The sequence below is a fragment of the Staurois parvus genome, unplaced genomic scaffold (genome assembly GCF_062004578.1).
Source record: "Staurois parvus isolate SC_StPar_1 unplaced genomic scaffold, SC_StPar_1.0 ptg000597l, whole genome shotgun sequence".
NCBI lineage: Eukaryota > Metazoa > Chordata > Amphibia > Anura > Ranidae > Staurois > Staurois parvus.
The window spans coordinates 1,417,110-1,438,246 of record NW_028318393.1 but is presented as its reverse complement, the minus strand read 5'-3'; the positions used below and the strand labels follow the sequence as shown (position 1 = coordinate 1,438,246).

The following is a 21,137-nucleotide window of genomic DNA, read 5'->3' as shown; positions in this document are numbered from 1 at the left end:
TGAGTGGACGGCCTTTCCGGGCGGGTCACGTGACGCAGCGTGGAGAGGTTTGGTCAGGTGGGTGTGATGTCATCCCGGGTTTCCGCTGTCACCTGAAGCTGCTGGGTCGGTCTGGAGAACAATGGCGGCCAGTGTCGGCTTTTATTCAGCACGGCTCGCGGCCAGGGCAGGAGGACTCCTGAGGAAACCTAGGACGGGGATTAGTGTGCCTGGCCGGACTGCTGTCACCACAAGTACCGGGGCCATCCATCCGAAACCGGAGAAAGTGAGTCTGGACGGGAGGGGGCTCAGTGCTGGGGTTTGGATGGTAAACATTCTATATAGAAGAGGGTCATCTACTGAGAGCTGTGTTCTGCCTTCCCCTCCAGTGTGATGTCTACCTCTATGGTTACCCCTTCTGGAACCTTCCGTCACAATGCTGGACGGCCCACACAGGTCTCCCAGAGAGGACAATGAGGCTGCATGCACACCTGGCTGTTTGTGGAATGTGTGACAGCCTCAGAAACATGCATTTTGTTACGCGTTTCAGAAATGTGCTGTCATGCTTGAAGTGCCAAACATTTATACTTTTTATACTTCCCTGCTCTGTGCAGTAGTATTGCACAGAGCAGCCCCAATCCTCTTCTTCTTGGGGCCACCTCTGGCATTCCTGGACCCTCCCTCCTGCCCCCAGAGCAAGCAGCTTGCTATCGGGGCTCCTGAGCCACTGCTTTGCTTGTCAGTTCATGCCCCACCCCCTCATTGGCTGTGACTGACATTCATTGTCTCCAGCTGCCGTCTCAGCCAATGAGGGGGGAGAGCCAAGGCTCTCGTGCACATCGCTGGATCGTGATGGGGCTCATGTAAGTATGGGGGAGCTGCTGCATACAGAAGGTTTTTTACCTTCACACATTAGAAAACCTTCAGCCTTTACATCCACTTTAATTATTAATGGCATCTCAGGTGCTGGTAGCAGACACTTGTGTTTTGCTGCGTGGCACTTGCACTATAAATGTGTCAAAACATTCGGTTAAAAAATGTGCCACACTACAAAAAAAATGTGAGCGTCTTTGGCAGCACATAAAGCAGCCCATTCATGTGAATGAGTTGCCCTATGCATGACAAGCGGACATGCTCCAAAAAACCACGTGCAGGGACACAAGCTTCCACTACACTCCGATGTGAACAGGGCCTTATTGATTTGGTCTTTGTTGCCTCCCCACCCACGGGGCCCATTCACACCATAAACACAGTGTGCTTGGCTCTTATTGCAGCATTTCTCAACCGGAGTGCCGTCTGAGTTCCTCAGGGGTGCCATGGCATTGTCCTTGAAAAAGCTGTGAGATCCAACTGAACTCCCGCTCTACCGAATATCACGACAGCAAAAGCTCGGTTGGCGTACTGCAAAGCAGTGGCGGGGGGAGGCAGCTTTCTAAATTCTGAACTCTCTGCCTCCCCCTAGAGGACAGTACCTGGCCAGCACCACCCACAGCTGTGTGGATTGTAATAGAAGAACGGTCTGCCATGAGGCTCTGGTGAGTGGAAAGCAGGGCACAGAGAGGATCAAAAGGGAGAGTGGAGCTTAGCTAACAGAGGTTTGTGGTGTTGAGGTGAGCAGAGAGAGGGGTTTGGGGTGTTGAGGTGAGCAGAGAGGGGGGTTTGGGGTGTGGAGGTGAGCAGAGAGAGGGGTTTGAGGTGTGGAGGTGAGCAGAGAGAGGGGGGTTGGGGTACGGAGGTGAGCAGAGAGAGGGGGGTTGGGGTACGGAGGTGAGCAGAGAGGGGGGTTGGGGTACGGAGGTGAGCAGAGAGGGGGGTTGGGGTACGGAGGTGAGCAGAGAGGGGGGTTGGGGTACGGAGGTGAGCAGAGAGGGGGGTTGGGGTACGGAGGTGAGCAGAGAGGGGGGTTGGGGTACGGAGGTGAGCAGAGAGGGGGGTTGGGGTACGGAGGTGAGCAGAGAGGGGGGTTTTGGGGTACGGAGGTGAGCAGAGAGGGAGTGTTTGGGGTACGGAGGTGAGCATAGTGGGAGGTTTTGGGGTACAGGGTGGGGTCTGGGTTATGGAGGTTATCAGAGAGGGGGGTTGCAGTGCAGCGGTGAGCAGTAGGGTTCTGGGGTGCAGAGATTAGCAGGGGGATTGGGGTCCAAAGGTGGGATTGGGATGCAGAGGTTAGCAGAGAGGGTACAGTGCAGTGTGATTTTGCAGCCCATTCATTTTTTTTTTTTTTTTTTTGTTGTGCCACACCAAAAATCCTTTGTATTTGCTAATGCACGGGAGTAACATTAACAATTACTCGCACCCTTGTGCATCATCTAAAGAGCAGCACGTTTGTGTGTGTGTGTATGCAATTTTGCGCACATTCCCAGTTGTGTGAACCAAGCCTTAACTAGGGTTCCTTTAGAATGAAAAACATTTTCAAGGGTGCCCTGACTGGAGAAGGTTGAGAAACACTTCTTAAGGTGACACTTTTTAATTTATGGTCTGACCCTCCTCCACCTCCATTTTCACCTTGGTGAGAATTATCAGTCTCTTGGGTTATCTGCATCAGGAGACCTCACCTGAGGCGTACAAAGCTGAGGAAGGACCTGGCCGAACGTCCTCAAGGGGCAGCTGCAAGGACCCAGAAGAGACAACCAGCTCACAATGACATCTGGGAAGGGATGGCAGCACAGGCCTTAGTGTGAAGCGTCAGATCATAACATATCAATGATGGATCAGCTGAGTTTGTATGTTTATTATACAACTCAGAATAAAAGTGAAGAGTGGATAAACAACATAAAGGTGGGGTAGAGACAAAGAAGTTAATTTAAAATGAATAGACTGCAGCACACTTAACACAGAAAAAACAAAACTAGGTCTTGTTGCAGGATTTTTTTTTCATCACAGAGCTGGTGTGCTGTTCATTTGTTCAAAGGAGCTGGGTGGGAATACACTAGCACATAAGTGGTATGCTATCCCACCTTGCTGGAATGCACATGTTTATTATGTTAAATACCTTTTGTCTCATTTCCAGAAAGGAGTAATTTGGGGGATGTCTGTACTGTCTGACATTTTTGGGCTTCAAGAAATGAGATAGGCCATCAGTATATCAGGATTGATCGATTTTTCAGATATATACCATAGTTTGTGGACTCTATAATTTTCCTACAGACTAAATAATAAACACTGATTTGGGTTATTTTCACCAAAAAATGTAGCAGAATATATTCAGGCCTAAATTTATGAAGAAAAAGGAAGATTGAATGACAGATACTTACTGTAATTTTTCTTTCCTGATGGGCTCCATGTCAGCACAGCTAGGTAAGGGCCCTGCCCCTCAGCTGTGCTGACATGGAGGTCTCAGGAAAAAAGAAAATTGAAAGGCAGATATCGTAATTTTCCTTTCCTGACCAGCTCTATGTCAGCACAGCTGGGGGGCTAGGCCCTTACCCAGCTGTGCTGACATGGAGCTGTCAGGAAAGATAATTTATTTGCAAAATTTTATAACAGAGATGAAGAAAAGCACTTTGTTTTTCCAAATTTTTGGTCTTTTTTTCATTTATTTAGCAAAAGATGAAAAAAAAAGTGGTAATTAAATACCACCAAAAGAAAGCTCTATTTGTGTGAAAAAAATTATAAAAAATTCATCTGGATACAGTGTTGCCTGGCTGCGCAATTGTCATTCAAAGTGCGACAGCGTTTCAAATTGGCCTGGGCAGGAAGGGAGTGACAGTGCCCGGTATTGAAGTGGTTAAAGCCCATGCCCAGTTTATTTTATTTTTTTTTTTATGAAAACCACTTCACTTCCTTCTCCTTTGTATTAAAGTGGAAGCAAAGTACGCTTTATGATTTGTACCTATAGGTAATTATATAATAAGGCTTAGCTGTAGGTATAATGAATGCCTTTTAGACGTGCATAGGTTTTCACATTTTTCATATTTGTGACAGCACTGGCTCATGCACACTGCACTCTCAATGGATGGCATACTGGAGTTTTTTTTTTTTTTTTTTTTTTTTAGACAAATATTTTGGTGGTATTTAACCACCATTGGAATTTTTATTTTTTGCTAAAGAAATAAAAAAAAAAAGACCAAAAACGTTGAAGGAAAAAAAAAAAAGTTTTTCTTAGTTTCTGTCATAAAGTTTTGTAAATAACTGATTTTTCTCCTTCACAGATGAGGCTACACTGATGGCACTGACAGCCAGCACTGATGAGGTTGCACCAATATATGGCACTGATATCAAGCACTGATGGGGCTGCACTGACAATCAGTACAGATGTCCCGAGAAATGCCGCTTACCGGCTCTCCTCTCCTCACGCAGTCAGCGTGAGGAGAGGACTGCCGATAACCGACATTTCCTATTTACACTGATCAGTTGTGATTGGACACAGTTGATCACGTGGTAAAAGCCGCTCTGATTGGCCCTTTACCTGGACACTTGATCAGCTGAGTCCGAAGGATGCAGCGATCAAAAATCATGCCCGATGCATGCCCCAGAACTAGCCAACTATGCTGTAGCTGTCTTTTTGTTATAGCAGGGTTGGAAACTAGTTAATGGCCACTTTTAATAAATTCACTTCAATTGTATGCCATTTACATAGACTTAGTTTCCCCTTGCTCCTGAGCCTCCAGGAGTGAGGAACCAGCAGATTGAACTTCCAAGTTTAGGGACCATGGGATACACTACTCTTCATGCAAAGCAAAATACATTAAAGTCAATGTATAACTAGCACTGGAAAGTTCGCATGGTGAGGATAGTACACTAAAAAAAACAAAATTCCACACATTTGATAGAGCTAGCAGAACTTCATCCAAAAGGGGAAATTGTACTTTAAGGCCTCCTCCCCCATGCCTCTTCACAAAATGGCCCTTTTTTTCGGGGAAGGGGGAGAGTGGGTGGGCGATCTGAGCAGCAGTTCTGATCCATCCTCCCCACTGTCTTCTGGGACATGACACAGGACCATTCACAATGTAAAGCCACAAGCTGTCACAGACAGGTGCCCACAGTAGAGATGCTTGTGCTAGGGACAGAAGATCGATGGAAGGAACGGCTCAGGTGAGCACATTGCTGGATCCTGGGACAGGCGAGTGTCTGTCTCTTAAGTCAGCTGCTACAGTTTTTTTTTTTTGTTTTTTTTTAGCTGCTAACTTTTAATAAACACAAATATGACTGGAGCTCCTCTATAACCACTTGCCCTCCAGAGGATTTACCCCCCCCCCCCTTCCTGACCAGGCCATTCTTTGGGTTACAGCGCTGCGTTATTTAGCTGACAATTGCATGGTCATGCTACGCTGCACCCAATTGAAATTTACTTCCTTTTTTTTTTCCCCCCCACCAATAGAGCTTTGTTTTTGTGGTATTTGATCGCCTGTGCGGTTTTTTATATTTTGCGCTATTAAAGAAAAAAAAAAAAGCGACAATTTTGAGCAAAAAACAATCTTTCTTTGTCCCCAGTGACACCAATACAGTGATCAGTGCTAATGAAAAGCACTGACACTGTACTAATGGCACTGGGCATGAAGGGTTTAACCCGTGAGGTGATCAAAGGGTTAACTGTGTGCTGTTTTACGTTAAGTTCTGTGTTTGTGCTTCACTGTAAGCACACTGCTTTGCAAAGCAGTGTGCAGGAGCTGACAGGGATATATATAATATGCTTATGTTCATTTGTTCAAACATCACTTTTAGCTGTTGATGTATGGATTCTGTTGAGTAAATAATAATTTAGATGTTGCTGTCTGGTTTCTTATGATGAAGTAATTGTCCTTTTTTGTTTTTTGTTTTTTTGTTTTTTTTTCTAGGTAAGTTTTGGCTTGCTTAGAGTTTTCACTGTGGTGGTCCCATTTTTATATGTAGGAACACAAATCAGCAAAAGTTTTGCTGCTCTATTAGAGGAGCATGACATATTCGTTCCAGAGGATGATGATGACGACGACTGAAAGGTAATTACATTGGAATATAATATAGTGGTGCACTGAAATAAATGTTCTGGTGCTGAAACCGATACAGAAAATTCAGAATGCATGTAGCCAAAACCGAAATGTCTGTGTATGTGAGGGTGGGGAGGCTCCAATTTTTTTTGTATTTTTTTTTTTCCTACTTTTCATGTATATTTTTTATTTTTTTTTTACTTATGATTTTATTGCTATCACATTGTCCCCTATGTGATAGTATATGAGTGACAGGTCCTCTTTGTAGGGAGGAGGGGGCAGGGGGCAGTGTGTGCAAGGAGAAGGAGCAGAGAGGCTCCCGCACTGGCTGTCACTATATGTCGGTGCCTGTTTTTAAATGCAATTGCTGGCTTTTTTTTTTTTTATCTTCACTATAGCTCACAGGATTAGCTGTCCCTTTCCCTGGAGCTAAAGGAAACTTTTTCTTTTAACTCGGTAAAGAAATTCAAAGGAAACTTTTTATTTTAGCTGGGGGGAAAGTGACAGCTAATTCTGTGAGCTATAGTGAAGGAAAAAAAAAGCCGGTAATTACATGTAAAAACCGGCACTGATATATAGGGATAGCCAGTCACTGTGTACACTGCTCCTCTCCTGCCTTTCTCAGTTGTCACCCCCCCCCCCCCCCCCCCCACATCTGCAGTACACAGTCTCCTGTATCGGCTACATTTTTCTTATTGGCAAAATGCCGATGGGCTATTTTCGCCGATGTGTTTCAGTGGCCGAAATTTCGGTACATCCCTAATATAATAAGTCACCAAATGTTTTGATTAAGAGGAGCTTTAAATTTGACATCTCAAGATGTTAAATCAAAAATTAACCCAACAAAAACAGAAATTTTAAACATAAATCTTCCAAATAGAGAGAAAAATAGGTTACAGGAGGAATTTCCCTTTGTTTGGAGAGAAAAAGGATTGAAATATCTAGGAATAAAATTAACTGTATCCTCCAAGAACTTGTATAAATTGAATTATATCCCATTATTAAATGAGATCAGGGATGAACTAAGGAAATTAGGTGGGGGAACCCCTTCATGGATAGGTCGTATAAATTTGATAAACATGGTGAGTGTTCCAAAAATATTATATACATTTCAAATGATTAAACTAAATTAAACTACCAAAAGTATACTTTAGATCAATAAAAAAAAATGTTAAGATTTATTTGGAGGAATAAAAAACTGAGAATAAGCCAGGAAATTTTATGTAGAAATAAAGAGGAGGATTGGGAGTCCCAGATTTAAAAAGATATAACTCGGTAATCATGGCGAGAACTTTTGAGTGGACATATAATGCAGAGGGGAAAAGCTGGATTAAAATAGAAAATCTATTAATATTAAATTAAGCGGAATTGTATGGTTACCTCCACAATACAGAGGATTAGCAGGCAGTACGACTTTGTGCACATTTAATGTTTTAAGAGTTTGGGATGTTTTACACAAACAGATGGGATGGGAATTTAATTCATTGTTAATGCCCTTAAAGTCCACAGAGTTTTTCCCCCCGGGTAAAGAAGGTATCACAGGGAAGTAGATTAAGAAGGAAGATGCACAATTAAGGGATATAATGGTGGAGAGGAAATAGGATCACTTAAGGAATTGGGAAAAAAAGACGTTTTTACGAGAATGGATGAGTGGCGTTATTTTCAATTGAAATAATTTAAAGGAAATCTTCCAAAGCCTTTAAGAATAAGAGAGGATTGGAATCCTTTTGCGCACTTGTTAGGTACACGGGGAGATGGGAAACACAGAACCTCTAAAATATATGATTCTCACTGAAATAAATGCAGATATAATTCCTCCATATATAGAAAAATGGGAAAGAGAAATAGGAGTAACAATAGATGTGGAAAAACAGAGGAAAATGTATAGAATAATCCACGGAAATATAATTATGCAGGAGGTAGAAATTAATTATAAGTGTTTGGCAAGATGGTATATCACACCGAGTGTGGCACATAAGATTGAGTGGAGATAATTCACCTTTATGTTGGTGTGGATGTGGAGGTAGAGGCACAATGTATCACATATGGTGGGAGTGTTCTAAAATACAATAGTATTGGGGGAAAATAATAAGCTTGATTCAGAAAATTACAGAGGTTGATATTCTAGTAGACCCAGAGATTTGCCTTTTTCATAGTACTAAGTTTTCAGTTAAAAAATACAAAGGATCTGGTTTATTGTACTATTCGAATGCAGCAAAGGGACTAATCCCCAAGTATTGGAGGAGACAGGAGGTGCCGAAAATAAAGGACTGGGTGGATCAAATATGTAAATTGGAGGAAGTTTATCATTTGAATGAAGATAAGATGGAGAGTCACCATACAAGATGGAACAAATGGGAGGAATTCAAAAAGTCAAGGCTAGCCTTAGAGGTTATGGGGGATTAACATAGAATAATATGGAAACATATTTTGTTCTTCCTTTTATAGGGATTACGATCTCCAGAAATTAACAGGAAAATGCAGAGCAGAAGGGGTCAGGGATTGGATTGGGGGGAAATGGGTGGTATATAGGTGCTCCCGTGCACCCTTTAGAACCCCCCCCCCCCCCCCACATTTTTCAAGTACAGGTATACCTCTGTTTATGAATTTAATGTGTTCTCCGGGACATTTCGTATTGTGAAAAATTTGTAAACAGAAACACAGTTTCCCATAGGAATGCAATGAAAACCAATTAATCTGTTCTGGAGGTCAGAGAAAAGTAACAAAAAAAATGTCGCTGTCACTATTGGTCAGTGCTGGCTTTTAAATGTAATTACTGGCTTTTTTTTTCTTCACTATAGCTCAGAGAATCAGCTGTCACTTCCCCCCAGCTAAAAGAAAGAGAGTTTCCTTTTAGTTTGTTTTCTGAGATAAAAGAAACAAAGTGACAGCTAATTCTGTGAGCTATAGTGAAGAAAAAAAAAAAAGCTGGCAATTGCATTTAAAAATCAGCACTGACATACACTTTGTATTGCGAAACAAATTCTTAACCCGAGCATTATTTTCAATGGATTTTCATTTGTAAACCGAAAATTGTTAACTGATGCGTTAGTAAACCGAGGTACACCTGTATTAAATATTTGTTAAAAAAAAGTGTTTATTAGAGATAGATTCATTTAACTCTAAACCTTTCCCTAGTTTGAAAGCTAATTGAAGGATTAGAACCTCTGTCAGGTTTTTAATTCTGTCTGCATCACAGTTTGGGAGATTTAACCTCACTATTTGTTCTAGGGACCATTGTCAGCTGGATAAACCATAATTTTTCAGTTGTTCTAGGAGCAGGGAAGATCTACTCATTGGCTTTTGATGACAACTGCCAAAGGTGGGAGAATTCCTTTCACTTGCTGTTGAGTCTCTGAATACAGGAAGTGAGGGAAAAACGGTCTAGTGAAAAAGGACAGGAGAAGACACATGATCGAGCTTCAAGCACTTCTACACATTCTCCAAAATTTAAAGTGTTCGTAAACCTCGCATATAAAATAAGAGATAATTGGTGACAAGGGACGGGAGCTGCAGCACACAACCGGTGATTGACAGCCACAGCTGTGCATGTTCCCTGTGTACTGTGAGGAGATTGTGTGACTCTTCCCTCCAATCAGGGCTCAGAGCTCTCCATACTGAGCTTTGTAGTGCGAGACTTCACATCTCCTTCCCTGCTTTTCAGAGCTGAAAGATTCTGTGTAAAATGGAAGGCTAAAGAGAAGAGAAGGCTGTGGATGAACAGATACAATTTTCACTTCACTGTGTGTGTGTTCTATATTATTGTGTGTATATGTGTGTGTTTTCAACCACTTTTTCAGCTCTTCCACTGGACAATCTTGGTTCATGTTTCATCATCCGAAAATAAGAAATTTGGAAATCAGTGTACTATAGCTGGAATCATACCAAAACCTATACGTACAGGTGATACTCAAAAATCTAGAATATCGTGCAAAAGTTCATTTATTTCAGTAATGCAACTTAAAAGGTGACACTAATATATGAGATAGACTCATTACATGCAAAGCAAGATAGTTCAAGCCGTGATTTGTCATAATTGTGATGATTATGGCTTACAGATCATGAAAATCCACAATCTCAGAAAATTAGAATATTGTGAAAAGTTCTAGGCTCAAAGTGTCCCACTCTAATTAGCTAATTAGGCCATAACACCTGCAAAGGGTTCCTGAGCCTTTAAATGGTCTCTCAGTCTGGTTCAGTAGGAATCACAATCATGGGAAAGACTGCTGACCTGACAGTTGTGCAGAAAACCATCACTGACACGCTCCATAAGGAGGGAAAGCCTCAAAAGGTAATTGCAAAAGAAGTTGGATGTTCCCAAAGTGCTGTATCAAAGCACATTAATAGAAAGTTATGTGGAAGGGAAAAGTGTGGAAGAAAAAGGTGCACAAGTAGCAGGGATGACTGCAGCCTGGAGAGGATTGTCAGGAAAAGGCCATTCAAAAGTGTTGGGGACTTTCACAAGGAGTGGACTGAGGCTGGAGTCAGTGCATCAAGAGCCACCACACACAGACAGATCCTGGACATGGGCTTCAAATGTCGTATTCCTCTTGTCAAGCCGCTCCTGAACAACAAACATCAGAAGCGTCTTACCTGGGCTAAGGAAAAACGGACCTGGTCTGTTGCTCAGTGGTCCAAAGTCCTTTTTTCTGATGAGAGCAACTTTTGCATCTCATTTGGAAACCAAAGACCCCGAGTATGGAGGAAGAATGGAGAGGCACACACTGCAAGATGCTTGAAGTCCAGTGTGAAGTTTCCACAGTCTGTGTTGATTTGGGGAGCCATGTCATCTGCTGGTGTTGGTCCACTGTGCTTCATTAAGTCCAGGGTCAACGCAGCCGTCTACCAGGAGATTTTGGAGCACTTCATGCTTCCTTCCGCAGACAAGCTTTTTGGGGATCGTGGGATTACTGTGCTTGATTGGCCAGTAAATTCGCCTGACCTGAACCCAATCGAGAATCTATAGGGCATTGCCAAGAGAAAGATGAGAGACATGAGACCGAACAATGCAGAAGAGCTGAAGGCCGCTATTGAAGCTTCCTGGTCTTCCATAACACCTCAGCAGTGCCACAGGCTGATAGCTGCCATGCCATGCCACATTGAGGCAGTAATTGCTGCAAAAGGGGCCCAAACCAAGTACTGAGTACATATGCATGCTTATACTCTTCAGAGGTCCGATATTGTTCTATGTACAATCCTTGTTTTATTTATTGCATGTAATATTCTAATTTTCTGAGATTGTGGATTTGGGGTTCTCATGATCTGTAAGCCATAATCATCACAATTATGACAAATCACGGCTTGAACTATCTTGCTTTGCATGTAATGAGTCTATCTCATATATTAGTTTGACCTTTTAAGTTGCATTACTGAAATAAATGAACTTTTGCACAATATTCTAATTTTTCGAGTTTCACCTGTAAGTATTCAACTGAAAATGACTGGCATGTCAGAAAACCGCATTCCAGCGATAAATTTTGATTGTAATGTTTCTTTAAATGAGTAATGGCCAATACACTACTAAATGCTGACTGTGTACTAAATGGCTCTATTTGCTAAACAAGTGGTTGTCACTGAACGTTCATCTTACCAGTAACTTCACTGTAGTGTTTTTGCACTATCAAGTAGAAATGCAAATTTCTGACTGGGATCAGTACAAAGCAATTGAGAAAAGATATGCAATGTAATAATACTGCCACTAAAAAAGAAATGTATTGTGAAATTGCACTCTCCATTTTAATACTGTATGGAACCTTTAGGCTGGATTCACATTGTTGCAATAAAGTGCATTAGGCTCCTTGATGCTCTGCAGAGCCATTCATCTGAGTGGCATCCCAACACACCTTGCTGATGAACGTGTGTTGTAGCGTGGTGCAATGCACCAGCTTATGAAACACTGCCAAAAATGCTACATTAACCTGTTTTGGTGCACTAAGCAGCCAGTTCAAATGAGTGGGTTGCCTTTAATGCAAGGCATCGTAATGTGCATTAGAGCATTTGTGCCAAACAAGGCTTTCAATGTTAATGGACTTAAAAACACACTTTTTTGACTACATTTGTTTTTTTTGTTAATGTATATTATTTACAATATCCATTGCCTTAATTTTTACTTTTTTTTTTTTTTCTTTTCTTTGGAAATTGTATAATTCTAGAATAGTCAGATACTTCTGGTATAGGTTGTATATGTAAATATTTCTTTGCATTATATAAACCTTAAGATTAAATGGTATTCATTGTGTGTTTTTTTCTTTCTTTGCAGATACATGCCTGCTGGAAGTCATGTTCCTCAATGGCGCCTTATCAATACTATTTCCTTGGGATGCTGTTCCTCTGATTCACTGCATGTTGTATAAAGGGATCATTGCCTATGTGGTGATTCAATATTGTGGGATAGAAAAAAATTATGTATATTAAATTTAATTAAAATTTAATACGTTTTGTTTTTTTGTTTTTTTTTTTGTTCCTGAAGTGGATTACCAAATTGACTCTTGCCGTTCTCAGAATGTTATGTTTTTGTCTCAGAATGGTTTTATCAAAGTGGAAAACTAAGTTAAGGAGGTTTTTAGTTTTTATATATATATATATATATATATATATATATATATATATATATATATATATATATATATATATATATATATATATATATATATATATATATATATGACATAAGGGCTTAAATGGCTCCTGAGGGATAGGGAAACTCATTTGAACTATCCTGGTGCTTTTGTGTCAAAAATGCCTTTTGCTGATTGGGAAAATTTTTGGTGGCCTCAGGTAGGACTTGACGTACTAGGTACATCTGGGTCCTGAACTGGTTTATTAAGTTCTGCTTTAAACCATTAATTCATTATAATAATGCATACATATTATTGATACAGTATAGTGATGAAGTAAAGTGACAGGAGGTGTAGTTGATAGCACACATAAAAATTAACAGTAATTGTGTTCTATAAAAACATAAATTCATTTTAAGTGAGTGAACTTTTGTTTCCTTAAAGCGACTCAACTCCTGAATATACCTAACTCTGCCTGGTCACTGTCGCTATCTTCGTGGGTGCCGTGTTTTTTTGATTGGTAGTTCTGCTTTAACACCTTGCTCTGCTCAATAATCCGAATGAATCAAAAAAAATTTTGGTATACCTTTTTTTTTTTGGATTCGTTCAGATTGTGAATCTTCGAAAATTATATTTTCGTCCGAAAAATGAATCTCAACTAACAGAATCGCACATCTAGCAATAGCCTCAGTACAGGATATACATTTTTTAAAAAATGCAGCGCAGTGCTATAAACTCATAAATAGTGCTACTAATATCCAACGTGTATTAGTAGCACTGTGTTTGAGTTTATAGTACTGCGCTGCATTTTTTAAATTTATGGTTTACATGTGGGACCACATTACATGCTAGCCGCAATATTTGTCTCGTAGGCGGTCTATTGCGCGGAGGGTTTTTTCATACACATTCAGTACAGGACATGGCATCAATACAGGAACACCTTGACAAAATAGAGGGTCAGGCAGATACGGTACAGTATTGAGAAATGTAAAGTTATGGGTGCCAAAATGCACATTAAAAGGGGCTACCCTGGGAGAGTCTGATAGAAAAGGTTTTGGGGGTGCTTGTAGATCAGACTTGGCAATGTCAAAATAATCTCATACATTAACCACTTGACCTCCAGAGGATTTACCCTCCTTAATGACCAGGCCTCTTTTTGCTACTCGGTGCTGCACTAATTCAACTGATAATTGCGCGGTCATGCAATGCTGCACCCAAATGAAATTTACATCCTTTTTTTCACACAAATAGAGCTTTCTTTTGGTGGTATTTGATCACCTGTGCGCTTTTTATTTTTCACGCTATAAACAAAAAAAGGCCAAAAACTTTGAAGAAAAACAATATTTTTTACTTTCAGCTATAAAAAATATATAGTAAACTCAAAGTTGGTTATAAATTTAGGCCAAAATGTATTCTACATGTTTTTGGTAGAAAAAATACTAATAAGTGTATATTGATTGCTTTGTGTGAAAGTTATAGCGTCTACAAACTATGGTATAGATACTGCAATTTACACCATTTTTTTGCTATACAGCGTGGCGCTAGTTTAACGGACAATTGCGCGGTCATGCAATACAGTACATAAATGAAATTTACATCCATTTTTTCCACAAATTCAGCTTTCTTTCGGTGGTATTTGATCGCCTGTGCGGTTTTTATTTTTTGCGTTATAAAAAAAAAAGGCTGACAATTTTGAGGAAAAAAAACAATATTTTGAACTTTTTGCTATAGAACATGTGCAGTAAAAAAAAATTTAAAAATCAAACTTAGTCATAAATTTCTGCCAAAATGCATTCTGCAACATGTCTTTGCTAAAAAAAAAAACAATACGTGTAAATTAATTGGTTTACGTGAAAGCTATAGCGTTTACAAATGGCGGGAAAGATACTGGGATTTTTAGTTTTTTTTTTTTTATACTAATAATGGCGGCGATCAGCGACTTATTGCGGGACTGCGGCGGACATTCTGAAATTGGGGGGTACTGACTTGGGGTCACTGACATCCCCAGTGACACCAATACAGTGATCAGTGCAAAAAAAAAAACACTGACACTGTACTAATGGCACTGGGGAGGAAGGGGTTAAGTTTATTATTCAGGGAAAGGGTTAACTGTGTGAGGGGAGTGTTTTACTAGGAGGCGGGGGTGTGTACTGCAGGGAACACAGCTGATCGGGAGAGAGAAACTCTTCTGTCCCGATCAGCGTGTCCTGGAGCTGTCAGGGAACTGACAGAAAGCACAGCTACTGCAGCTGTGCTCTCTGTCAGCGATTGCCGCCGATCGCCGGGACATAGCCGGTAACGACCGGCTGTGACCCGGCAACTGACATCCGTGACTGTGATTGGCGGGACAGGTAAGGCGGCGGTGCGCCTCGCGCGCGCCCCCTACCTGTTTACAAAACATGTTTGGAAACGTGCTTTTGCCCAGCCGTGACCCCCTGCCGCCGTATTTATACTGTGGCTGGGCGGCATGTGGTTAAAAAGGGCATACATTCAAGAGATACATCAAGAATTCTACCTCTAGGCTTCATTCACACTTAGGTGTTTTAGATCGTTGGTGGAATAGTCGTGATTTGAAAACGTGCTATGAAAATGTGCATTTGCATGTTGAGGTGCCATTCATTTCAATGGCACCTAAAAGCGCTGGGCATATTTGCCGCGGTTGCGGTGCGTTTGTTGTGTGGAAAATTGCACCGTGGTTGAAGCAAAATGCCCTGCGTTTTCAGGTGCCATTGAAATTAATGGCTCCTGAACACGCGTTTTCACATTTTCATACCACGTTTCTAAATCATGGGCAGAATTGTGGCGACTCCACTCACGATTTGAAACACCTAAGTGTGAATGGAGCCTAAAAATACACTCTCTCAGCCTCATCTTGAAAATGCAGTTTAGTTTTGGGCACCACTCCAATCCTCAGGAAATGCATGGTTGAAAATTAATAAGGGGAGTGGAGGACCTCAGCTATGTGGATGAATTACAAATTACTGCAACAGGGATAGGGTAAAGGTACAAAAAAAAGCTGTCAGGCGTTCTAGCCTTACCCTACTTTACCAAAGAGCAGCATATTTATTTTTTGTCTCATACAGAGTATGAGAAAATTTCAGTCCCTTCCTGTCTGGTAAACCGTTGCTTGCAGGACAGAGGGTGCGGGGAAATCTCATTAACAGAGCCTCATTAAGCAGTAAAACCTTGATGGGTCCTAACCTTTTCCTCATGCCCTCCTAAAGTAGGAAAACGTTTTAGTTCGACATGGACATTGTCTATTCTCACTAGAAGGATATGATTATGGTTTATTCAACCCCAAGTGTACAATTTTCAAATATTAGATGAATGAAATAAAATGGTGCTCAATATTGCCTTGCTGGTTTGTCAGTAGGCTGCACTTGCATAATGAAGTCAGCAGGTTGAGGAAAGCACATAAGTGCTTCAATTCAATAGAACATAGAACAGAAGACTATGGTTACACTGGAAAATACTGTACATCTCTTTGCCACTGAGAGATTAAACTGTTAGCAGTAACTTCATGTATAAGAAAATTAAACTAATTTTTTCTTTTAAAGGATAAATTCACTTTTTAACAAAAAAGTAATAAATTCATGTTTGTTTTGCAAAAAGGGGAATGTGCATATACTAATTTTTTGTTGTAGGAGCCTGGAAAGCATTGCACCAGCGTTTGGATTATAGCTGGTGCCATGCTGGTCTCCTGCAGACTGTGTAATCTGTCGGCTCATACCTCGTATGAGCAGTTTTACACTGACCGGAAGATTTGATGAACTACCACATTGCTGAACAGCACAGTGGTAGTTCACAGATGTAAAAGCCAACACCCGCAAAGGTTTTTGGGACCAGTAGTCTTTTGATTCACAGAAGACTGAATGGATGATGCGGCCGGGCAGGCGGAGCCCTGCACAGCCGTGTTTTCTTAAAATTGTGACAGCTAGTGGGGGAGATGGTCTTCAGTAAATATACCATAGTTTATAGATGCTATAACGTTCATGCAAACCAGTCAATATATGCTTATTGGGATTTTTTTTATATCAAAAATGTATGGCTTAAATTTATGAAGAAATGTGTTTTTTTTATTGGATATATTTTATAGCAGAAAGTAAAAAAAATACTGTTTTTTGTTTTATTTATATTTTTCTGCCTATGCCTTGTATGGGCAGGCAGTCACCTGAGAGCAGAAAGATCAATGGACTTTCCAGCGCTCTCATAGTTCATTGAAAACTACAAGCTATCAACTGCAAAGTCTGATATTTGTAGGCATTCTTTCACCAGAAACTGTGAATAAATCATGCTGCTATGTGGGTGTGACCTCACACATTCACACTATTTTCAGATTGTAACACTGTCCCAGGGATGGGGGGCTGTGACAGACTGCAGATGTTAGATGGTCCACAGTTGAACAGTTTGGTTCATAACAAAGAAAGAAAATTCCTTCTGAGCACACACAACTGCTACTCATCATTAAGGGCAATTAAACTTTGTTCATTAAACCCAACCCTGTCAATACACTGTCACAAGAAATATAAAGATCTCTTGCACACTATTGCCTAAAAACTAAGTGTTTTTAGATATACAGACATTTTTTTATTTTATGCAGCTGTTTCTGTGTACACACAGGCAAATAAACGTGCTGCATATACAGTGCCTTGAAAATGTATTATTACCCCTTGCAATTTTCCATATTTTGTCATGTTACAAACAAAAACATAATTTTTTTTTTATTTGGGTTTTATGTGATAGACCAACACAAAGTGGCACATAATTGTGAAGTGAAAGGAAAATGATAAATGGATTTCACAATTTTTTACAAATATTTGAGAAGTGTGGCGTGCATTTGTATTCAGCCCCCTTTACTCTGATACTCCTAATTGCAGTGATCATAACATGATTTCATTTATTTTCAGATGTAAACATCAAGCACATCTGGGAAAAATAAAAAAAACACAACTTTAAGAGAGCTAATTTTCCAAGGCGCTGAGAGCTGCTCTCCAAGACTTAGACTGGGAAGGAATATTGGCATCGAACGCAACACAGAAATGGGAGTTCTTCCAAAAGGCTGTGTGAACACGCTGCAAAATAGATTCCCATGGGCAACAAGTTTAAAAGGCTAAAAATCAAATCTATGTGGCTTACGGCCAAAGTTAAAAAAGCTAAAGATAATAAGAAAACCGCTTTTATTAAATATAAAAAAGGAGCGCTATCATCGTTTAAACATTACAAAGAATATAACAGAATATGCAAAAAGAAAATCGAGGCCCCAAAAATTGAAAAAGAATGACAGATTGCAAAAGATAGCAAGACCAACCTCCAAAAATTCTTCAAATATATTAATAGTAAAAAGGTCTGGTCCGAGCATGTAGGCCCTTTACAAAATAATCTAGAGTGGGTGACTGGGGACAAAGAGAAGGCAAATTTATTAAATACCTTCTTCAGCTCTGTGTATACAGAGGAGCATGGGGGAGCTCTTGTCCATAATAGGCATGGTATTGACACAGCTCCAGATGATCCACATTGGCTCACCATTGATATGATCCAGAAATCTTTAGACAAAATAAAGGTGAATAAAGCTCTGTCATTTCAAAGCCATCGTTTCTCATTTTAAGCACTTTTTAACCACTTGCCCTCCAGAGGATTTACCCCCCTTAATGACCAGGCCTCTTTTTGCTATATGGCGGTACACTATTTCAACTGGTAATTGCACGGTCATGCAATGCTGTACCCAAACAAAATGTATGTCCTTTTTTTCACACAAATAGAGTTTTCTTTCGGTGGTATTTGATCACCTGTGCGCTTTTTATTTTTCTCGCCATAAAAAAGACCAAAAATTATGTAAAAAAACAATATTTTTTACTTTCGGCTATGAAAAATATATATAGTAAACTCAAAGTTAGTGATAAATTTAAGCCAAAATGTATTCTGCTACATGTAAAAAAATCCCAATAAGTGTCTATTGATTGCTTTGTGTGAACGTTATAGTGTCTACAAACTATGGTATAGATACTGCAATTTACGCCATTTTTTGCTATGCAGCACTGCACTAGTTTAACTGACAACTGCGTGGTCATGCAACACAGTACATAAATTAAATTTATGTCTTTTTTCACACAAATAGAGCTTTCTTTTGGTGGTATTTGATCACCTGTGCGCTTTTTATTTTTGGTGCTATAAACAAACAAATTTTGAAAAACAAATTTTTTTTTTTTTTAAAAAAAGGATATTTTCTCATTTCTGTCATACCAAATATCCAAAAAACTCATATTTTGTCATACATTTAGGCCAAAATGTAGTCTGCTATATGTTTTTGGTTAAAAAAATCCCAACAAACGTATATTGATTGCTTTGTGTGAAAGTTATAGCATCCTTCAAACTATGGTATAGATGATGAAATTTACACTTTTACTTTCTGACTGCCCATCACATTTCTTGAGGTGCTAAAATACCAGGACAGTACAAGCACCCCAAAATGACCCTGTTTTGCAAAGTAGACACCCTAAGTTATCTGCTGAGAGGCATATTGAGTCCATAGAAGGTTTTTTTTTTTTCCCACAAGTTTTTGGAAAATGACCAACTTTTTTTTTACACAAAGTTGTCATTTAAATTATATATTTCTCACACAAGCCATCGGTTACACCCCAAAATACTATTCTGCTACTTCTACCAAGTATGGGGATACTACTTGTGTGAGACTTTTTGAGAGCCTAGTCACATACAGGAGCCTGAAATTCAATGACCACTTTGAAAGCCTGAACGTGCGTAACTTCCTCATTTCACTTCCTCACTACCTATCACAGTTTCGGAGGCCCTGAAATGCCAGGATAGCAGCAAACCACCCCCCAAATGACCTTTTTTGGAAAGTAGACACCCCAAGGAATTTAAAAACAGGCATGGTGAGTATTTTGCAGATGTCATTTGTTTTCACAAGGTTTTGAAATATAAAAAAAGAAAAAAAAAGTTTTTGTTTTCTCTCTTCATTTTCCAAAAATTTGTGGCAACAAACGAGATCTGCAAAATACTCACCATGCTTCTTATCAAATTCCTTGGGGTGTCTACTTTCCAAAAAGGGGTCATTTGAGGGGGGTTTGGTGCTATCCTGGCATTTCAGGGACTCCAAAACTGATAGGTAGTCAGGAAGTGTAATAAGGAAATAAAGCCCTTTAAAAGCCTGAAGGTGCTTATTAGATTTTGGGGTCCTGGACTGCCAAAAAGTCTCTTACATGTGGTAAAGCAAGCGTGTCAGATATGGGGTCAAGATGTATAAGACCTGTGAGAGGGCAACAGGCTATACATATAAGTTTTGGATTTATGAGGGAAAAGATAGTCACGAGGAGCCCCAGATGCCCAGACTACATGGGGAGTAGTGGCAGGATAGTTTGGGACTTGGTGTTATCCTTTTTCCATATGGGGTACCACTTACAGTTGTGTTCAAAATAATAGCAGTGTGTAGAAAAAAGTGAATAAAGCTCAAAATCCTTCTAATAGCTTTTATTTCCATACACACAAATGCATTGGGAACACTACACATTCTATTCCAAATCAAAACATGAAGAAAAATATATCAAATTTGTGTTGTTCCTCTAAAAAAATTGAAGAAAAGTGAATATTAGACTGTTCAAAAAAATAGCAGTGTTTGTATTCTTCTTTACAAACTCAAACATTCACTATATAAACTGAAATATGTTTGAAGATTTTGCTTTCCTTTGAATCACTTAATTAATATTTAGTTGTATAAGCACTGTTTCTGAGAACTGCTGTACATCTGTGTTGCATGGAGTCAACCAACTTCTGGCACTTGTGAACAGGTATTCCAGCTCAGGATGATTGTACTACATTAAACAGTCCTTCTCTATTTCTTGGTTTTGCCTCAGAAACTGCATTTTTGATGTCACCCCACAAGTTTTCTATTGGATTAAGATCCGGGGATTGGGCTGGCCACTCCATAACGTCAATCTTGTTGGTCTGGAACCAAGATGTTGCACGTTTACTGGTGTGTTTGGGGTCGTTGTCTTGTTGGAACACCCATTTCAAGGGCATTTCCTCTTCAGCATAAGGCAGTATGACCTCTTCAAGTATTCTGATGTATTCAAATTGATCCATGATCCCTGGTATGCGATAAATAGGCCCAACACCGTAGTATGAGAAACATCACCATATCATGATGCTTACACCACCATGCTTCACTGTCTTCACAGTGTACTGTGGCTTGAATTCAGTGTTTGGGGGTCGTCTGACAAACTGTCTCCGGCCACTAGACCCAAAAAGAACAATCTTGCTTTCATCAGTCCACAAAATGTTGCACCATTTCTCTTTAGGCCAGTCAATGTGCTCTTTGGCAAATTGTAACCTCTTCAGCACGTCTTTTTCTCAACAGTGGGACTTTGCGGGGGCTTCTTGCAGATAGCTTGGCTTCACATAGGCGTCTTCTAATTGTAACAGTACTCACAGGTAACTTTAGACTTTCTTTGATCTTCCTGGAGCTGATTGTTGGCTGAGTCCTTGCCATTTTGGCTATTCTATCCATTCGAATGGTAGTTTTTCGCTTTCTTCCACGTCTTTCAGGTTTTGGTTGCCATTTTACAGCATTTGCGATCATTTTAGCTGAGCAGCCTATCATTTTCTTCACTTCTTTATATGTTTTCCCCTCTCCAATCAACTTTTTAATCAAGGTACGCTGTTCTTCTGAACAATGTCTGGA

At 40.1% G+C, this 21,137-nt stretch overlaps 1 protein-coding gene across 1 annotated transcript; it reads left to right on the top strand.

The window, feature by feature from the left end:
- Positions 1 to 22: 22 nt before the first annotated feature.
- SMDT1 (single-pass membrane protein with aspartate rich tail 1) lies at positions 23 to 12,316 on the top strand. The gene is made up of 3 exons (XM_089692637.1): positions 23 to 265; positions 5,757 to 5,897; positions 12,145 to 12,316. Exons 1-2 carry the CDS (start codon positions 122 to 124, stop codon positions 5,892 to 5,894), a joined length of 282 nt encoding a protein of 93 aa, XP_089548763.1. The 5' UTR covers positions 23 to 121; the 3' UTR covers positions 5,895 to 5,897; positions 12,145 to 12,316.
- Positions 12,317 to 21,137: the final 8,821 nt, after the last annotated feature.

Coding starts and splice junctions, on each gene's coding strand:
- SMDT1 (XM_089692637.1), top strand. CDS start 122: ATGGCGGCCAGTGTCGGCTTTTATTCAGCACGGCTCGCGGCCAGGGCA. Junction 266..5,756: donor TCCATCCGAAACCGGAGAAA/GTGAGTCTGGAC, acceptor TTTTTTTTCTAG/GTAAGTTTTGGCTTGCTTAG.